Source organism: Capricornis sumatraensis, chromosome 3 (assembly GCF_032405125.1).
Source record: "Capricornis sumatraensis isolate serow.1 chromosome 3, serow.2, whole genome shotgun sequence".
Classification (NCBI taxonomy): Eukaryota; Metazoa; Chordata; class Mammalia; order Artiodactyla; family Bovidae; genus Capricornis; species Capricornis sumatraensis.
This window is the reverse complement of record NC_091071.1, coordinates 1604292-1621268: the sequence shown is the minus strand read 5'-3', so window position 1 is coordinate 1621268 and position 16977 is coordinate 1604292. Positions and strand designations below refer to the sequence as shown.

Here is a 16977-nt window from a genome sequence, read left to right as displayed (position 1 = left end):
TTGGTTTTGTATATTGACCTTGTATCTTATGAATTTTCTGAACTCACTTCTTGACTCAATTATTAGCTTTTATTATAGATTCTTGAGGATTTTGTATGCAGTTCTATGATCTGCAAATTCAAACAGTCCTATGACTTTGCAAATTGCAAACCTTGAGAAATATAAGCATCTGTGAGTCCATGTGGATAGCAGATAAACAGGGGAGAAGGGAGGGACTCTCGTTTACAGTAGAGAAGGTCCATCGCAGACCAGTGGTTGCTGTACTGATTGGAAAACCATTTTGGTAAAGATTGGAAACGTCACAAAAGCTGCCACCTCGGGGGGAGTCACTGCGTTCTTCAGAAAGATCAGAGTTTCAGATTAAAGGAGGTGGGAGAAAGCAGACAGCTACAAGCTGCCCTCGATTCCAGGCTGAAGCCGGTGCTGGAGGAGGCCATGCTGCCCCACCATGCCCACATCACCTCTCCCAGGGTTGCTGTGGGCATGGACGCAGGTATCCTGGAGCCTGAGGTGTGTCCGCTGAAGCTTTCAGGGGTAAATGGACAACTTCCTCTCAAGTGGTTTTTAAAAAGAAGTATATGGGAAATAGATGGAGAAACAGTGGAAGCAGTGTCAGACTTTATTTTTGGGGGCTCCAAAATCACTGCAGGTAGTGATTGCAGCCATGAAATTAAAAGACGCTTACTCCTTGGAAGGAAGGAAAGTTATGACCAACCTAGACAGTATATTGAAAAGCAGAGATATTACTTGGCCAACAAAGATCCATCTAGTCAAGGCTATGGTTTTTCCAGTGGTCATGTATGGATGTGAGAGTTGGACTGTGAAGAAAGCTGAGCGCTGAAGAATTGATGCTTTTGAACTGTGGTGTTGGAGAAGACTCTTAACAGTCCATTGGACTGCAAGGAGATCCAACCAGTCCATCCTAAAGGAGATCAGCCCTGGGTGTTCATTTGAAGGAGTGATGTTGAAGCTGAAACTCCAGTACTTTGGCCACCTCATGTGAAGAGTTGACTCATTGGAAAAGACCCTGATACTGGGAGGGATTGGGGGCAGGAGGAGAAGGGGACGACAGAGGATGAGATGGCTGGATGGCATCACCGACTCGATGGACATGAGTTTGAGTGAACTCCACCAGTTGGTGATGGACAGGGAGGCCTGGCGTGCTGTGATTCATGGAGTCGCAAAGAGTCGGACACAACTGAGCCACGGAACTGAACTGATAGGCAGTTAACCCTTGAACAGCTTGCGGGTTGGGGCGCTGACCCCACGCAGTCAAAGATCCAAGCATAACTTTACAGTCGTCTGACTTTGGAGCATGCAGTGTGTGTGTGTGTGTGTTTGTTTTAAAAAGTGCGTGTCGGTGGACCTGTGCCGTTCAAACCCACGTTGTTCAAGGGTCAGCCCTGAACCGGAAGGAAGAGAGCAAAGCGCAGAGCAGGCTGATGGCAGGCAGGTGACGGGCGTCTGGGTGCTCTTCCTACGCTGCTTGCATCGTCTTCACGCGCGCGGCTCATGGCCCCAGTGAGACTTGGGATTTGGGTTCTGCTGCTGCGTTGCAGAGGCTGTGATCCTGATGTGAATTCCCCAAAATGTAGAAAGGCGATAGGCAGCCTTGTTCCATTAAATGGAAGTTAAGTCTTAAATTCAGTGTCTGTTAAGTAACAGGAATGAAAATCTGACCTTAAGAATAGTTGTTTTTATGGTTCATTCCCATGTGGCTCAGTGGTAGAGAACCTGCCTGCCAATGCAGGAGGCATAAGAGACGCAGGTTCCATCCCTGGGTTGGGAAGATCCCCTGGGGGAGGGCATGGCCACCCACCCAGTATTCTGGCCTGGAGAATCCCATGGACAGGGGAGCCTGGCAGGCTGCAGTCACATGGGGTTTTTAATATTCAGCTATTTTAAAATTTTGTTTTTCCAATTTGTGTCTAAATGAATGAGCTAGACTTCCGAGTCCTCTCACTCACCATAGACAGGCCCTGTGTTAAGAATTTAAGAATTAATTCTGCTGAGTACAGGAACATAGGAACGACTTGTGTGTGGACAGAGGACTGGGAACTGGAGAGCCGCCTGGCCCAAAGTGGACTTAGAGGCTGTTTCCTTGGTAACCGCTGGTGGCCTTGCTTCCCACCGCGTCCGCCTTCATGATTGTGCCCCGCCTAACCCACCCCGCCCAGCCTCGCCCTGTGCCCCGCACAGCCTCTGCCAGCAGTTCTTGACCCCAGCGGGCCCTCTTCCATGCACACACCTCCCCTGTGATACTGACGGGAAAGACCAGAGCTCAGCCAACCATGGGAGACTGGGTCAGATCACGGCAGACAGGGGGGTTGTGAAGAGCCCGTTTTCATGTATTCCTTTTTGTTAGCTCACATTACTCCAGTAGCCATCCAGAGACCCGGCGCCTTCCTGCCTCGGGTGACACCGTGTTCCCGTAACAGCGCTCATCCTAGTCCATTCTGGCTGCGGTAGTAAAGATACCACAGGTGTGAACAGTCGCCCCCTTTGAGGCAGTAAGACAAGCCGCCAAGACGATCGAGCCGACCATCCTGGTGGAGAAGGAAGCCGTGAAGGTCCTTTTATATTAGCGCTCGTTGTGTCGGAAGGTCCACTGAGATGACCCTGATTTCAAGCTCAGTAGCTGGAAACGTTCAAAGTCAGACTAGGGCAGTGATCCCTTCCTTCCTTAGTACATGCTTGCTCATGAGCGTGGGGCGTTTCCACATCGCACCCCTGTGTTGGGGTTCCGCCCTTGCACCCACATCACAGCGTCCCCGGGGCATCCCTGTTGCCAGGACGCTTCGTGGCCAGGCAGGCCGAGACACCCCCACCCTGGCCTGACTCAGGCAGGAGCAGCTGCACCATGAGCCGCCCCGCCTGCCTCCCGGATGGATGCGGGTCCGGTCGGGGAGCTCTCGTCGCGCCTGGAAGGCCCCGAGTGAGGAGTGGCGGGAGGAGAGAGACGGGGGTTTCGGGGAGGAAGGAGCCCCGGACCAGGTGCGCTGGCCGGCCGCTCTCGCTCCCCGGCTGTTTCCTGTCGGCCCGGGAGCAGGCGGGACGTGCAGACGGAGCAGGAGCTCTCTTGGCAGAAGGGATGCCGGCTGCTGGGCCTCTGCCCCTCGAGGAGGAGCCGTGTGCGGGGGGAGGCGGGGCGGGGCTGGTGCGTGGGTGCCCACCCTGGCTCCCGGGCAGAGCCCGCCTGTGCCCCGGCAGCTGTGACGCCAGGGGCGGAGCGTGCCTCGATCCCTGGTCTGTGCTGTCCTGGGAGAAGCGTCCGTCCCTTAAACACGTGCTCTCCTCCGCGGCGGCCACGGGCCTCCTCGAAACCAGAGGTGGGTTCTTCACTAGAGGAAGCCACCCCCGCTCCTTCCTTTCACGTCGGAGACCCGTAGCGGGGAGGGCCCCGGGGCTTCCGCATGACGTCATACGAGCCCACGCTCTCGTCCGGAACCTTGCCGATGAGCTTCCTGCTTCCGAGTCCAGGATGTCCCCTGCTGTGCACGTGTGTGTGCGTGCACGTGTGTGTGTGCGTGCGTGCACGGCCGCTCTCCACTGTCGTGAGTGTGCGGCTGGCGTGGCTTCCCCAGGAGGGCCCCGGCCCCCCCCCCCCACATCGTGCTGGGCCCTGTCTGCACCGTGGGGCTCAGAGTGAATCCTGCAGGAAGTGGAGTCCTCTGGGCACACGGGGTGTAATTAAGTGTTAACGTCCCACTTTTTAAGGGGAGTTTTTGCCCATTCACTCACCACTTCCTCTGTTTGCTTCGTTTAATCGACACTGAAGATCCTCTAAACCTTCCTTTCGCTCCATGAGAGCCGCAGTGTCAGCTGACTCACTCCTCTGAGAACAGGACAGTGACCGATTCGAACGGTCACTTCTAGCTAGCGATCAGTCAGTTTGTGTCGACATGCAGTCCAGAGAACGTCCAGGGGCTGGAGAAAGACTGACCATCCGTTCACGGAAATCCAGACCAGAGTCTCCTGGCCCGGCACGGTGAGTCGGGTCATGCTAGCGAGGCGTCGTGACAGAGCCTCAGCTTGTTTCTAGAAGCTGGAGCTTGTTCTGCTGTGTGCCGCTTCTCAAATAGCAGATGAGCCTGGGGCACACCGGCCGGCCCTGCTGGGAGCGAAGCCACCCACAGGGGCCAAGTCTCACGGCCGGCTCCTCGGCTGCAAAGGCAGGGACCCACCTGGTCAAAGAGTCCGCATTCCCGCCGTTGCTTTGAAAAACACAGTCTGAATTTGAACTTGGGTATCAGAGCTAGAGAAACTGCATTTTTAAAAAGCTTTTGTTTTTTATTTTGAAAAACACATACCCCCTGTTAGCCTTTTCACTTGGCCTTCCTGTTTACACGCAGGTAGGACAGCACTCACACCACCCGATTGAGTTCTCCCGTTTACCACCTCAGGGTCCTCAGTCCAGACTGCGTCTTGACTTTTCTTTCCTCCACGACAGGGTGAATCGGTGAAGTACTTCCTGGATAACTTGGACCGGATTGGCCAGCTGGTGAGTGAGGCCCCCCCACGCCCAGAGCCTGCGACACGTGCATGCGGCCCAGAGCAGCCCTCGGGGCGGGGACCCCCGCCGCCCTCCCAAGCCTTGACTCGTGTCCAAAGACCAGCACCATTGCCACACTCATCCCTTAACAGTCAGCCAGTGTCCAGTCGGTTTCAAGACCTTCCCTGTCGTCCCACTAAGGTTCTCTTGTGGGTGCCGCTGTCCTTCGGCAGTCTCGAGTCCACCCCGCAAAGTCGGTCCACGGCACTTGGCCTTCATTCAGCCCAGAGCTTTCTCCTTCCGTCTGTTTGTTTCTTTCAGTCTGTCTGTTGGGGTGGTTGGAGCATCTCCCCCGCGGGGCTTCTACCATCTCCAGCGCTGTTGGAGACGTTCCCCTCTCCCCCGTTCACCTCGTGGATGGGTCGTTGGGCCGAGAGGCTTCCTCCCTGCCGGGGTTTCTGGCAAAGGTGCTGCCAGAGAGCTGGTGAGCAGGAGTCACTGGAGGATTGTAACAGGGCAGGATCAAAGGGCTTCGAGTGACCACAGTTGCCGTGTGCTGCTGAAGACTTTAAAGGTTTCTCCAAGAATAACATACTAAATATATTGCAGGCTAAATTTAAGCAGCATTGCAAAACCTAAGCTAAGTCAGTTCAGAGTCAGGGTTTGGAACGCACGTGCCCTGGAAGTCAGAGAAATAGAAAGGCAGCCAAGGTGCAGGAGGAGAGCGGGGGGGCGGTTCCCATGGAGAAGAGAGGAGACGGGGCCCCAGGCTGGGCCTGGCCTGAGGGTCCTGCTCGTCCTTCCTAAGGCTGGTGAGCCCCTCCTTCGCTCTGAAGCGAGCCCCCTAGTTCCTTCACTCTCTGTGTCATGGTGAATTTATATTCCTGTAAATGAAAGTCGCGTCTGGTATCCGGTTCAGCTTCTCGCAGAAGTCCCTGTAACTGCCCCCGCCGCGTCTGCTCGTGCCCGTCCTCTCACGCCCTCCTCTCCACCGCCTCCTTACCCACTTTTACAGAACTACTTCCCGAGCAAGCAGGACATCCTGCTGGCAAGGAAGGCCACCAAGGGCATCGTGGAACACGACTTTGTCATCAAGAAGATCCCCTTCAAGATGGTGGACGTGGGTGGCCAGCGGTCCCAGCGCCAGAAGTGGTTCCAGTGCTTCGACGGGATCACGTCCATCCTGTTCATGGTCTCGTCCAGCGAGTATGACCAGGTGCTCATGGAGGACAGGCGCACCAACCGCCTGGTGGAGTCCATGAACATCTTCGAGACCATTGTCAACAACAAGCTCTTCTTCAACGTCTCCATCATCCTGTTCCTCAACAAGACGGACCTGCTGGTGGAGAAGGTGAAGACCGTCAGCATCAAGAAGCACTTCCCGGACTTCAGGGGCGACCCGCACAGGCTGGAGGACGTGCAGCGCTTCCTGGTCCAGTGTTTCGACCGGAAGAGGCGGAACCGCAGCAAGCCCCTGTTCCACCACTTCACTACCGCCATCGACACCGAGAACATCCGCTTCGTGTTCCACGCCGTGAAGGACACCATCCTGCAGGAGAACCTGAAGGACATCATGCTGCAGTGATGGGCCGCCCTCGCCCCGCCGGCCCTCCCTGGCCCCGCCTGGACACCGGGCTCGGGGTGCGAGGCCCACGCTCGGCCGCAGGAGGGGGCGCGTGGACGCAGCTACTGAACCCTGGGGACTCGTGAAACTACTGAAAGTCCAGCGGTCACTGTGACGTTGCCGTGTGACGCCTGAACACAGCTTTCTCTTCTTACAGAAGCCGCTCCTTTTCTGACACAGTTTAATCGGGGACTGCGTGTCTGCACACACGCTCTGTTTTAGTGACCGAGACGCAAACACTGGCGTCTCTTCTCTCCAACTAGTGAGTGCTTGGTGGGGCATTGCCTGGCGGGGTCCTAGGAGTTTGGAGGAGGGGAAGTGCGGGCTGAGCTCTGGGGGGCCCACCACCACCTCCCCGAGGGGGCGCGTTGCCTTTTCAGTCTCTGGTGGCAATTTTCTGAGCGGTCCCGGCCCTTAGGTTAGAGGTGGGGAGTGAGAGCCTGTAGGGGACTTGCCTTAACGCCCCCACACCTGTGCCTTCTCCCGCCTGTTCTATCAGCCACGGCCCGCGGGGGAGGTGTGGGCCGGGCCCTGCCTTGAATCCCCCCTCCTCTTCGCACGGGGTGGGGGGTGGTGCCTGCTTGCTCTGTGCCCACCCCTGCCCCTCCGCAGAGCCCTCACACCAGCTGGCCTTGCGGACTGCCCTCCATCTCCCAGTCTCACATGTGTGGTCGGCTCGGGGAGCCCGCCTTCTCTGGGGGACGCTGTGTGCCCCCTCCTCTCGGGGCCCCCTGAGAGCTGGCGGCGGGGCCCGCAGCGCCTCCCTTAACACCCCAGGCTCCGCTGCCTCCCTAGACGGCAGGTTCTCATCACGGTCCCTCGCTTCCACTAACACACACACACTTATCGGAAGCACTGTTGGCCGCAGCCACCTCTGGGGGCTGCTGCGGAGCCTGAAGTGGCGCCGTGTGCCGTGAGCCTGACCCTTGGGGAACGTGTCTGGCTGCCCTGCCCAGGTGTCTCTCACTGTGTTTAAAAATACATTGCATTCCAAACCAGTCCCTGCCACATATGACTCTGCTCAACAGTGTCCGGTGCGCTGAGGCCTCATCCAGCATTTAAACAAGGAAAAGGCTTCCTCCACCAGCGGCCCAGCCTGTGCCTGTGCCTGTGCCTGTGGCTGAGGGCCGCGCTGCTCCCGGCCTGCGTCCCAGTGGGGGTCCTGCTCCCCTTCACCAGCAGATAAACTGATCCAGCTCATGGCAGATGCTGGCCCAGAAGGAAAGGGAGGGGCAGACGTGCTTCTGAGTCATCCTTGTTATCCAGCGTTTAATGAGGAGACAGCGTGAAATCCTGTTTCTCTCTGGGCCCTCAAGATTTCCTGTCCACGTTTGCCGGGGTTTGGGCTCTTTTTGGCTGGAGAAAAGTTGCTGTTTTTGTACTGCTTCCTGTGGCTCTTTGTAAACCGAAAGGATGCGCCCGGGATCAGGGCCAGTGACCGAGGTTTAAAGGAGAAAGAACCCTCTGGATGGACTGTGTCCGGGCATCCTGAGACCGCACCGTCCTCGGGGCTCAGGCGCCCCTCGCCCACAGGTTCCCATCGCACATGTGTGTGCAGATCCACGCTCTCCTGCCAACCTGGAAACCACCCTTCGAGCTGGCAGAGGCGGCGGCCCCGAGGTGGGTGTGGCCAGCTTGTGAACGGCTTGCTGGCGAGTTGGCGTCCACCTGGTCAGGGAGCGCGGTTTGTCCTTCAGACGGTCAGTCGTGGCTGCCGGCTCACCCTCAGACCCGGGAACGAGCTCACATTGAGTGGCCGTGACTGTGCTGATGTGCCCTGGGAGGCAGGGCACAGCCTGGCCCAGACCTGACCCACTTCCTTCCCTTCGGCCAGGAGCTGTCCTCGTGCTGAGCTGAGCGGGCGTGAGAGCACTCAGCCCTCCGTTCCAGGATCTGTGCTCGTCAGAAACAGGGACGGCTCCACAGGCACCACTGAAACCATCCGCAGCCTTTCCACACATAGTTATAGTCACTTCTCTCCCAGCCTTAGGCCTTTGTATTGTTTTAATCTCACCGTTACCGCGATTTGCTGTCTTTTATATTGAGATGCTGGAGCAGGAGATGGTCTGCCTCATCTATCATTGCAAAAATGTAACAATAAACTTCCTCAAACTAAGACTTCCTCCTCCTCCTCCTCCTCCTAGTCACACTGTTCACACCTAAGGACACGTGCATTTTTTTACTATTTTTTTTAACTTCAGTTTGTAGAGAAGTTGTCTCAAAGATATTGCATTATAGCTTTGTAATTTATAGAGATCTCTAGACTCCTTATTCTTGTAATTTTTTTTACTTCTTTGATAAAAATGAGTCAGGTTATTTCAACTCTTAAGATCAGGAAACCATCTTGAAACAAGATCCTTAGTTCTGACCGACTAACTCAGGCATCCTGGGAACAGACGCTCGCTGCCTCGACGCCATGAGCCAAAGCAGCATCGGGGCGAGTCGTCAGAGCGAGTCGCTCGCGGCTTGCGCTCCGTGCGCGGCGCCTCTGCATCGGCAGGAGGGGCTGGCTTGACGGTCTGACCGCCTTCGATCTCTGGATATTTATTAAAATAAATCCTTAGTTTTTAATGAAAAATATCACTCAGCATTCAAAGCCAACATGCAATGTTTCAGTCCCCAAGTTCAGAGCCCTTGGAGAACTCAAGCCCTGATGGTCCGTGAAGGTTGTCACTTGTCGATCACAGTTCTTCTTTCCACGCTTGGGACACAAGGCGACCAGGAGAGCTGCCACTAACACGGTTCTGTGTGGACACCTCTGGAGCACGGCTTCAGGACGGGGAGGGGCGGCAGGAGCACAGACACGCGTGTGCATGAGGGGGGCCCTGAGCCCACCTGCTGGGGGAGACCTGGGACAGACATGGGCGTGTCCAGAGATGGGAGGCGGGGGAGCCCAGGGGAGGCGGGCCAACGTGCCCAGAAAACAGGAACCCAGCAACGCAGGGCAAGAGCGGCTCCCAGTCACCAGAGCTCGCGGCACCCGATTCTTTTCCAGAAAAGCAACGTGCGCAGTGTCCATGGCCGTCTCCTGGCAAGGCGCTGTGTACATCCGTGTGCGGGGCCTCAGCGGCCCGTGGTAGGCAAGGCAGCCCCCTGCCCACCCCAGGGCAGAGCAGAGACGCTGCCCGCCCCAGAACAGAGCAGAGACGCTGCCCGCCCCAGAGCAGACCAGAGACGCTGCCCGCCCCAGAGCAGACCAGAGACACTGCCCGCCCCTGCAGAGAAGCGTGTGCTCCTCACCCACGTGCCTGGGGGCCTGGCTCTTTGGGTTCTGGTTTCCTCGTGTAGAGGTTGGACCACAGGGCACCCTGGGTCCACACTCCGGGATTCCTGGGTGGTTTCTCTGCAGCTGGGGTCGCGAGCCATGGAGCAGAGCCGTGGAGGCCCCCCCAGGCCCAAGGCCGTGGCCCGAGTCCCTGCCTCACTGCCCATCAGGCCACCTCGGGAGGAGGGCGCCTCGGGCGTTCCGTGTGGTTCAGGGAGGCAGGGGCGGGCTTCCCGCTGGCCTTGGACAGCTCACCCCATCTCTTTGGTGCCAGCTTCTCCCTAAGGTCCGTCAGGTGTGCCCCGCAGCCTCGCTCTTGAGTGACACCTGGAAGCTCGGGGAGCTCCGTGTGAAGGAAAAGACAGGGCCTGCTGCGAGGTTGGTGCCGGGCCTGCCGGGGGCTGGGTGTTTGCTGAGGCTCCACGTGGCCCAGGTGTCCACGCTGTGCTGGTGTCTCCCTGGTGCAAACCTGCTTTGAGAGACAACAGGTTGCGTACTGTCCAAAGCACCCGCGGTGCCTGCCTCTCCCTGCTGAGCCTGGACACCCCGCAGCCCTGCTCCCCATGGGGGCTAACCGTGGGAAGGCTTCTGGCCCCACGACAGCAGGAGGAGCAGGTGTCACCAGAACCCAGGAGTCCTCGGGTGTCCCGACAGGAGGGCCCTTCCGAGGAATCCGTGCCTGAGTGTAGCAGGGGCGGGAAGTGGGGTGACTCTGACCACAAGATTCCTGCCTTGGAACAGCCCCTGCAGGGCGGCAGGGCCCTACCCAGCTGACTGGGGTGTGGGGCTCTTCCTACAGGGACCCAAAGTTGTGGGGCCGTGAACATGGCTCATGGCTCGCCTCACAGAAACAACACGCCTGGCTCCACTGGGAACTGGGGTCCCCGCTTCTGAACTGGTTAGGAAGGTGGGGGTTTTCTTGTGTGGGGGGCTGGGGAGGGTAACATAAACCCAAGTGAAACGCTGGGGCAGCTTCCGGGCTTCTGGGCCGGCAGCAAGCGGCTGGGCCGAGCCACGCGAGGTCCCCATCATCCCGGTCTGTCCATCGGTTCCAGGCTTGTCACTCAGGCGCCTTTTAATCAGCAGTGGATGCCCTCTTGTGCTTTCAAAAGCTGATCCCTGCAGTGAGCACGGCCCAGCTCTTCAAGTCTGGGAGGCAACCTTCAGGACCACGGGGGTGAGGGCTGCGTGTGCCCCTGGGAGCCGACAGGAGACCACGTTGGGGCAGCTGAGAGCGCGACGCTGGGTGGGGGTAAACAGGCCCTCGCCTCCCTGCCCTGGTGCCCCTGGGGCCCATTCAGGGGCTCATCCCTCCAGCTGGTTCCAGAATCCCTCTGCTCAGGCAGAGACTGGGAGCGCGGTGCCCATTCCGTGGTGTGCAGCCTCAGCCCTGATTGGTGACGGGCGAGGGACAGGCCAGTGGGGACCCACAGCAGCCTGAGCGCTTTGAGGCGGCTTCAGGGGTGAACCACGCGGGTGAACCCTCTGGCCGGGGGGCCCCACGCCCTCCACGCAGGGCCTGGCCCCGGGGGGAGCCTCCCGCAGCCTTGTGATCCAGGAGTTCTCCCACCACCGGCTCTCAAGATGCCCTGGAAGAGGTTGGCACCTGCAGTAGGCAGAGGGCTGTCACCCAGGTGGAGAGAATTCAAATCACAGGCTTGACCCGACAGCTAGGCTGACCAAGCCCATCCTCCACGGCTTCCCCGCCCGCCCCAGCCGCCTGCGGAGCCTGGGCGCCTTTTCCAGGTTCAGCTGCAGCAGGTAGCTGGAGCCTGTGGAGGGTCTGGAAGCCGGGGGAGAGGGTGTGCGGGCAGGCTGTGACACCGGGCCACTCTCCCCATCTCCTCAACTGTCAGACTCTTCAGCCGGCCTCGGTATTGAGAAATTTTAAATAGATCTCTGTTGAGTCTGTCATCTCTGAAATCTTACAGCATTACCTTTCAACCTGTGAACGCAAATCACAAAACATTCCAAATGTCTTTCTTTTCTTTCGGTCCATTTGAACCAGCTGAAAACGGGCCAGTGTGGTGGTCTCTGTTGACACGAGAGCAGCCAGGGGGTTCCTGTCGTGCGCCTGCCCCCGCCCCGCCCTCGGCTCAGCCTCCGTGGTGGACCCCACAGGGGCCTGGGCCAGGACAGCGCCCGGCTTGGTGTCCCCTGGGGACGGAGCCCCGAGCTCATCCACGGTCTTTACTCGGAAAGGAAACTCCCCGGGGGTCGGGGCCCCTCCCCGGGCTGTCGCTGCAGCTCACGCCACCCCCGCCTTCACCCCCAGCACCGGTGGTGGAACAGGCCTCTGTGCTCAACCCGTGTCCCAGCTTGAGAGGCGCGTGACGCAGTGTAAAAAGCGTACTGTACAGCCACGGTGGTTAGTTGAGCGTGTTTTGTATATATGACTTTTATAAAACAATTAAAATTCGCCTTCAACGACCTTCTCCTGGTGTGTCGCATCTCTGCTGTGGCTAGCGAGGCCCTGGGTCCTTGGTCCCCGAGTACAGAGTCGCCTGCGGGCCTCCTGGGAGCAGCCCTGCTCCGGCTCAGCGGGGGCCCCAGTGGGCGCCGTGTGCAGGGTACCAGGGGGGAGAGGTGCGGGGTCTGGGCCTCAGGCTCTGCCCATCCCCAGTGTGCCCTCCACCCACTCGATGCCCCTCCCAGGCGGGGACCCACACACCGTGCAGTGTGGACGTGTCGGAACTGCAGTCTCAGCAGAGAGGACGTCTAGGTGATGTTAGTACAAACAGAAATAATGACCCCCCCCCCAAAAAAAAAAACACCTTTCATTATATCACATGAGAAGCATGAAGCTTGACCCTGGGAAGCATGGACATGGGGAACAAGCACCTGTGAGGTGACCCAGGTCGGGGATAAGGTTTCTTTTAACTTTGGGCAGAGCGACAGAACAGGAGGTATCTAGCGGATGTGTGTTGGGTGGACGTGTCGTGGGTAAATAAATAAAGACTCTTACGGTCTGTTCCCATCAACGACCGTCCAGGTCTCCGAGAGGAAGCCCTTCCGAGGAGAGGCGGATGTCCCGTTTCTAGAAAGCACTGGCAACCCCACAAGTAGATCCCCACAGGCGCTGAGCATCATTCTCAGTGGGAAGGAACTTCTTATCACACTCAAGTGGACAGATGCTTTTCAGTTAGACTTCTGGAATTGCATCCCCCCCCCCCCCCCGGAGATTCAGATTGTATCGTGTTAATTTGGAGAAGGAAAATGTGATGTGTAAGCATTTAAAACATGAATGACACAGCACTTACTCTGCACTTCAAAGCCATCTGTAATCCCCGTGTAAAGATGCCTGAAAAAAGTGAGAGTGGCTCAGCCGTGTCCCACTCTCTGTAGAGTCCATGGAACTCTCCAGGCCAGAACACTGGAGCGGGCAGCCATTCCCTTCTCCAGGGGATCTTCCCAACCCAAGGATTGAGCCCAGGTCTCCTGCATTGTAGACAGGCTCTTTACCAGCTGAGCCACACGGGAAGCCCCAGTGAAGATGCCTCCGTGTAGCTCTATCTCCACTTGGCCTCTGTGCTTTTAAATGTAAGGACAGGGCCGATCAAGTTGTGTGACTAAAGCTCACAGGGATGCACTGTCCCCGCCGTCCACTGAAGGGGACTCTCCCCAAACGGACGTTCAAGGGAACGTCCTCGGTCCTTCCCACGGGGCGGGGAAGGACGATGGATCGGTACCTTTTCCGGCTGGCGGGGGCCCTCCCTGCCGGGGTTGCTGCTGGCCCAGGTGGACGCGCCTCCCTGCTTCCTGCCTGTGTCTCGAGTGCTAACCTCGGAGGAGCTCCTTCCCGCACCTGCAGCCCCATGGGGCTCCCCCTCTCCTTCGAGGAACCCCTTTGCCGCCAGCTCCGTCACCCCTTTAACCACGAGGGCAGGAGGGCTGTCATAGCAGCAGACCTGCCCCAGGGGAGCCCGCGTCCCCGCTGACCGCCGAGGCGGACAGGAGGACGGGCAGACACGGGCCCTGCGCTCCCTGCCTGCCCCCCACCCCTGGCTTCGGCTGCGCGGCTCGAGATGAAAGGCCATCCAGTGTAGACAGTCCGTGCCCCCATTTGAAATCCATTCTTCCTGTGGGCAGGTGTTGGGAGACACAGGGTAAAGAAACCTTTTGTGGCTGAAAGGCTGCAGGAGGGAAAGAGATGGGGCTCCAGCCGCCCTGGGGGCCTCCCGCCAGGCCCCTGCCCCGTCCACGCTGCGGGTGAGTGCGGGCCTGACTGGTTCCCCACGGACCACAGGCCAGTGAGAGGCCCTCACATGTCCCCGTGGTGACTGCAGAGACCCACAAAGAACCGCACGGTAAGTGTCTCTGGACTATCCCGGGCCGCTGGGGAAGCCACGGGGCCTGAGGGGCCTCCCAGCTGTGCTGCGGCCGCAAGCTGTGCCGGGCGGGACGGGGAGGAGCGGGGCGGGCAGCTGTGCGGGGCAGGCAGCCCTGGGCGGCCCAGGCCAGGCACACAGAGAGCCTGATGGAGGCGCGGGCTCGTGGCATCTTCAGAGGCCTCCCGTGGAGCCGGCTTCATTTCTGGCCAATCTGTTGAGAGCCGGGGTCGTCCAGGAGGCCATGCAAGGGGGCCCAGTCCTGAGGGTCCTCTCTGGTGACCCAGGATGGGGGGGCTGCTGCGTCCCCCCGCCTCTTTGCCCAGCGTGTCCTCGGTCGCCCTGGGTCGTCACTGAGGTGGGGGGACTGGACCGAATACGCCATGGCCCCTGGACACTTCTTGGAAATTGCTTTTTAAAATAAACCCCCGACATAAGCTTGTTTTCGTTTGCCTCTTGACCCAAGAAGCTGAGTTCAAAAATAAATCTCGGTTATTCTGGGTTCTCCCTGACGATGAAGGTGCTGGAGACGGCAAGGCTCTGGGGGAGCTTGCCCCTGGGGCTCCTCCTCACAGCAGCACGCGTGTTCACAGTCTATTGCTCTGGGGCCCTCAACTCACTGTTTCCTGGGGTTCCCGGGGTCCTCTGTGTAGTCACCCCACAGCCATCAGGACGGGGCTGGCCCCGCTGGAGACCCTGGGAGTGGGCAGGGGTCCCCGGTGCCTGCTGCCCTCTGCACCCTGGCCACGGCGGCCAGACGAGGCCTCAGTCCACCCCCTGGGACGTGGGCTCCAGCTCAGATCAGGAGCGGCCAGGAGGAGCCCCGGTCCTCCCGGCCTTCACCAGGGTAAAAATACTCCTGCAGGGCCTCGCCCGCTCTGTACAAACAAGTCAGCGAGGCCCCGGGACTCTGGGCTTTGTTTAAGTTGGCATCTTCGCCCAAGAGAGCCGGCCACCCACCCAGGCCACTCCCCGCCCCAAAGGGCTGCGGCTGTCGGACAGCCTCCGGGTCTTCTCAGAACCCCGGGCGGCAGGGCGAGGGCTGCCACTGCGTGGGTAGGCGTCCGGGTACGGCGCCCCTGCACAGACTTTCCTGAGAATGCCCCGGAACATGGAGGATCAGGTCAGACCGGACCTGGTCAGGATGTCAGCCCCAGCTTTGAGGCCTCAGGCAGTGCCCACACACACCTCTCCGCTCCCTAAACCTTCAGATGCGATCAGAGTATCTGCCTCGCAGGGACGAAGGACTCCCCTGGTGCCCACAAGGGCCGGCTCAAAGAGGGCTCTCTGCAGGGACAGGCTGCCCGTCTTTCCCCAAAGGGATGGAGGTCTGCCCGGCCCTGCCCAGCAGGTCTACAGAGCAGCTCCTTCTGGCCTCGCTTGTGGTGTCTGTGTCTGTGTCTGTGTGTCAGAGATCAGCTCCTTGTGGCCCCGCCAATAGTGTGTGTGTGTGTATGTGTGTGTGTGTGTGTGTGTGTGTGTGTATGCACACCCCTGGAATGCTACAGCCGCTCCTTTGAACTTGGTGGGATCTAAATTTGGAGTCTTTGCTTTAATATTAGCTGCTGGCTAAGCTATTGTGTGTTTATTTTCTTAAGCTCTTTCGGAGATTGCCTCCCTCCCAGAAAGGTCTGAATCAGACGTCCCGCAGGACGGTATTAACACGCTCTGGAAACGCGGGGGCGAGGAGGGGCTCGTGGATGGGGGAGGAGGGAGGTCAGGACAACTCTCGTCAGGACGACTCTCATCAGGTCCCTCGCCTGACGACGAGCCCGAGCTTCCAAAAGGACGAGGGGCCAGCCACCCCTAGACAGGACGCCACCTCTCGTCCCCCTCCACTAGCACAGGGTGCCTGCGCTCTGAAGGCAAGTGTGGACATCCCAGCCCCGTGTCCCACAGGAGCGGTGACACGCACGTAACGTCACGACCCCAGTGTATCTTCAGCTCCATCGAGCCCCTCCAGCCAGGCCCGTGAGAGAGGGGTGGGCTCGGAGAGGGTCCGTGGGAAAGCTCAGACCCTCTCCTCTGACTCACAGGGCCTTTGACAGATAAGGAGATGACACTGACTTCATGCATCAGCAGAAATAAAAGCCAGGGCCCTCGTTTCTCGGAAACCATTATCTGCAGCTGTTTCAACTCAGCCCGTTAAGGTGCCCAGCCGTCCGGTGTCTCGAGCCTGGACTTGGTGATCCGAGACTCTGATTCAAGAGATGGGGCTGGTTACGCCCCTCCCCTGCCAAAGTCACTCCCTGGGGGCCGTCCCCAGCTGCTCCCCACACCCCGCAGGACAGGACCTGGGCTGATACTGGAGCAGAGGGAGGAAGCTGTAATCTCTGCTCCTAGAAGTTTTTTATTTTCGAAACGTCCCTCCCAGCAGCTCTCTTCAAAGTATAGTCTGCAGCTGGTGCAGGCCGAGGAGGAAGTGGCTTGTCCGTCCCCGTTTCAGGATGCTTTCTGGGGGCACTCAGCACAGCTGGGAGCCAGAGGCCACGGGCGCAGGTAGACAGTGCTGAGAACTTGGTACTGACCCCCCCGAGCCCCCGGCCCCAGTCTGAGCCAGGCTCTTCTCTGTCACCCGCATGTGTTCTTCCGTCTCTCCAGTCCTTATTTGTGTGTGTGTGTCTGTCTGTGTGTGTCTATGTGTCTGTGTGTGTCTGTGTCTGTGTGTGTGTGTCTGTGTGTGCGTGTCTGTGTGTCTCTGTGTGTCTGTGTGTGTCTGTTTGTGTGTGTGTCTGTGTGTGTGTGTATGTGTGTGTGTCTGTCTGTGTCTGTCTGTGTGTGTGTGTGTCTGTGTCTCTGTGTCTGTTTGTGTGTGTCTGTGTGTGTCTGTGTGTGTGTGTCTGTGTCTCTGTGTGTTTGTGTCTGTGTGTGTCTGTATGTGTGTGTGTCTGTCTCTGTGTGTCTGTGTGTGTCTGTGTCTCTGTCTGTGTGTGTGTGTGTCTGTGTCTCTGTGTGTGTCTGTCTGTGTCTGTCTGTGTGTGTGTGTCTGTGTCTCTGTGTCTGTGTCTGTGTGTCTGTATGTGTGCGTGTGTGTGTCTGTGTCTCTGTGTGTGTCTGTCTGTGTGTGTCTGTGTCTCTGTGTCTGTATGTGTGTGTGTGTGTCTGTGTCTGTCTCTGTGTCTGTGTTTGTGTGTGTCTGTGTGTGTCTGTATGTGTGTATGTGTGTGTCTGTGTCTCTGTGTCTGTGTCTGTGTGTCTGTCTGTGTCTGTCTGTGTCTGTGTGTGTGTGTCTGTGTCTCTGTGTCTGTATGTGTGTGTGTCTGTGTGT

At 58.4% G+C, this 16977-nt stretch overlaps 1 protein-coding gene across 3 annotated transcripts in view; it reads left to right on the top strand.

The window, feature by feature from the left end:
• Positions 1–11788, top strand: part of GNA12 (G protein subunit alpha 12) — a 75943-nt gene extending 64155 nt beyond the window's left edge. The window contains exons 3-5 of one of the 3 annotated variants that reach the window (XR_011144696.1): positions 4451–4501; positions 5508–11142; positions 11390–11788. Coding sequence is in view for 2 of the 3 variants with exons in the window: in XM_068969628.1 (XP_068825729.1) it covers positions 4451–4501; positions 5508–6077 (621 nt within the window). In the remaining variant the exon portion in view is untranslated. Of the gene's footprint in view, positions 1–4450; positions 4502–5507 lie in introns of all 3 variants that reach the window. The other 2 variants (XM_068969628.1, XM_068969629.1) reach the window with 2 other exon arrangements.
• The last annotated feature ends 5189 nt before the right edge of the window (positions 11789–16977 follow it).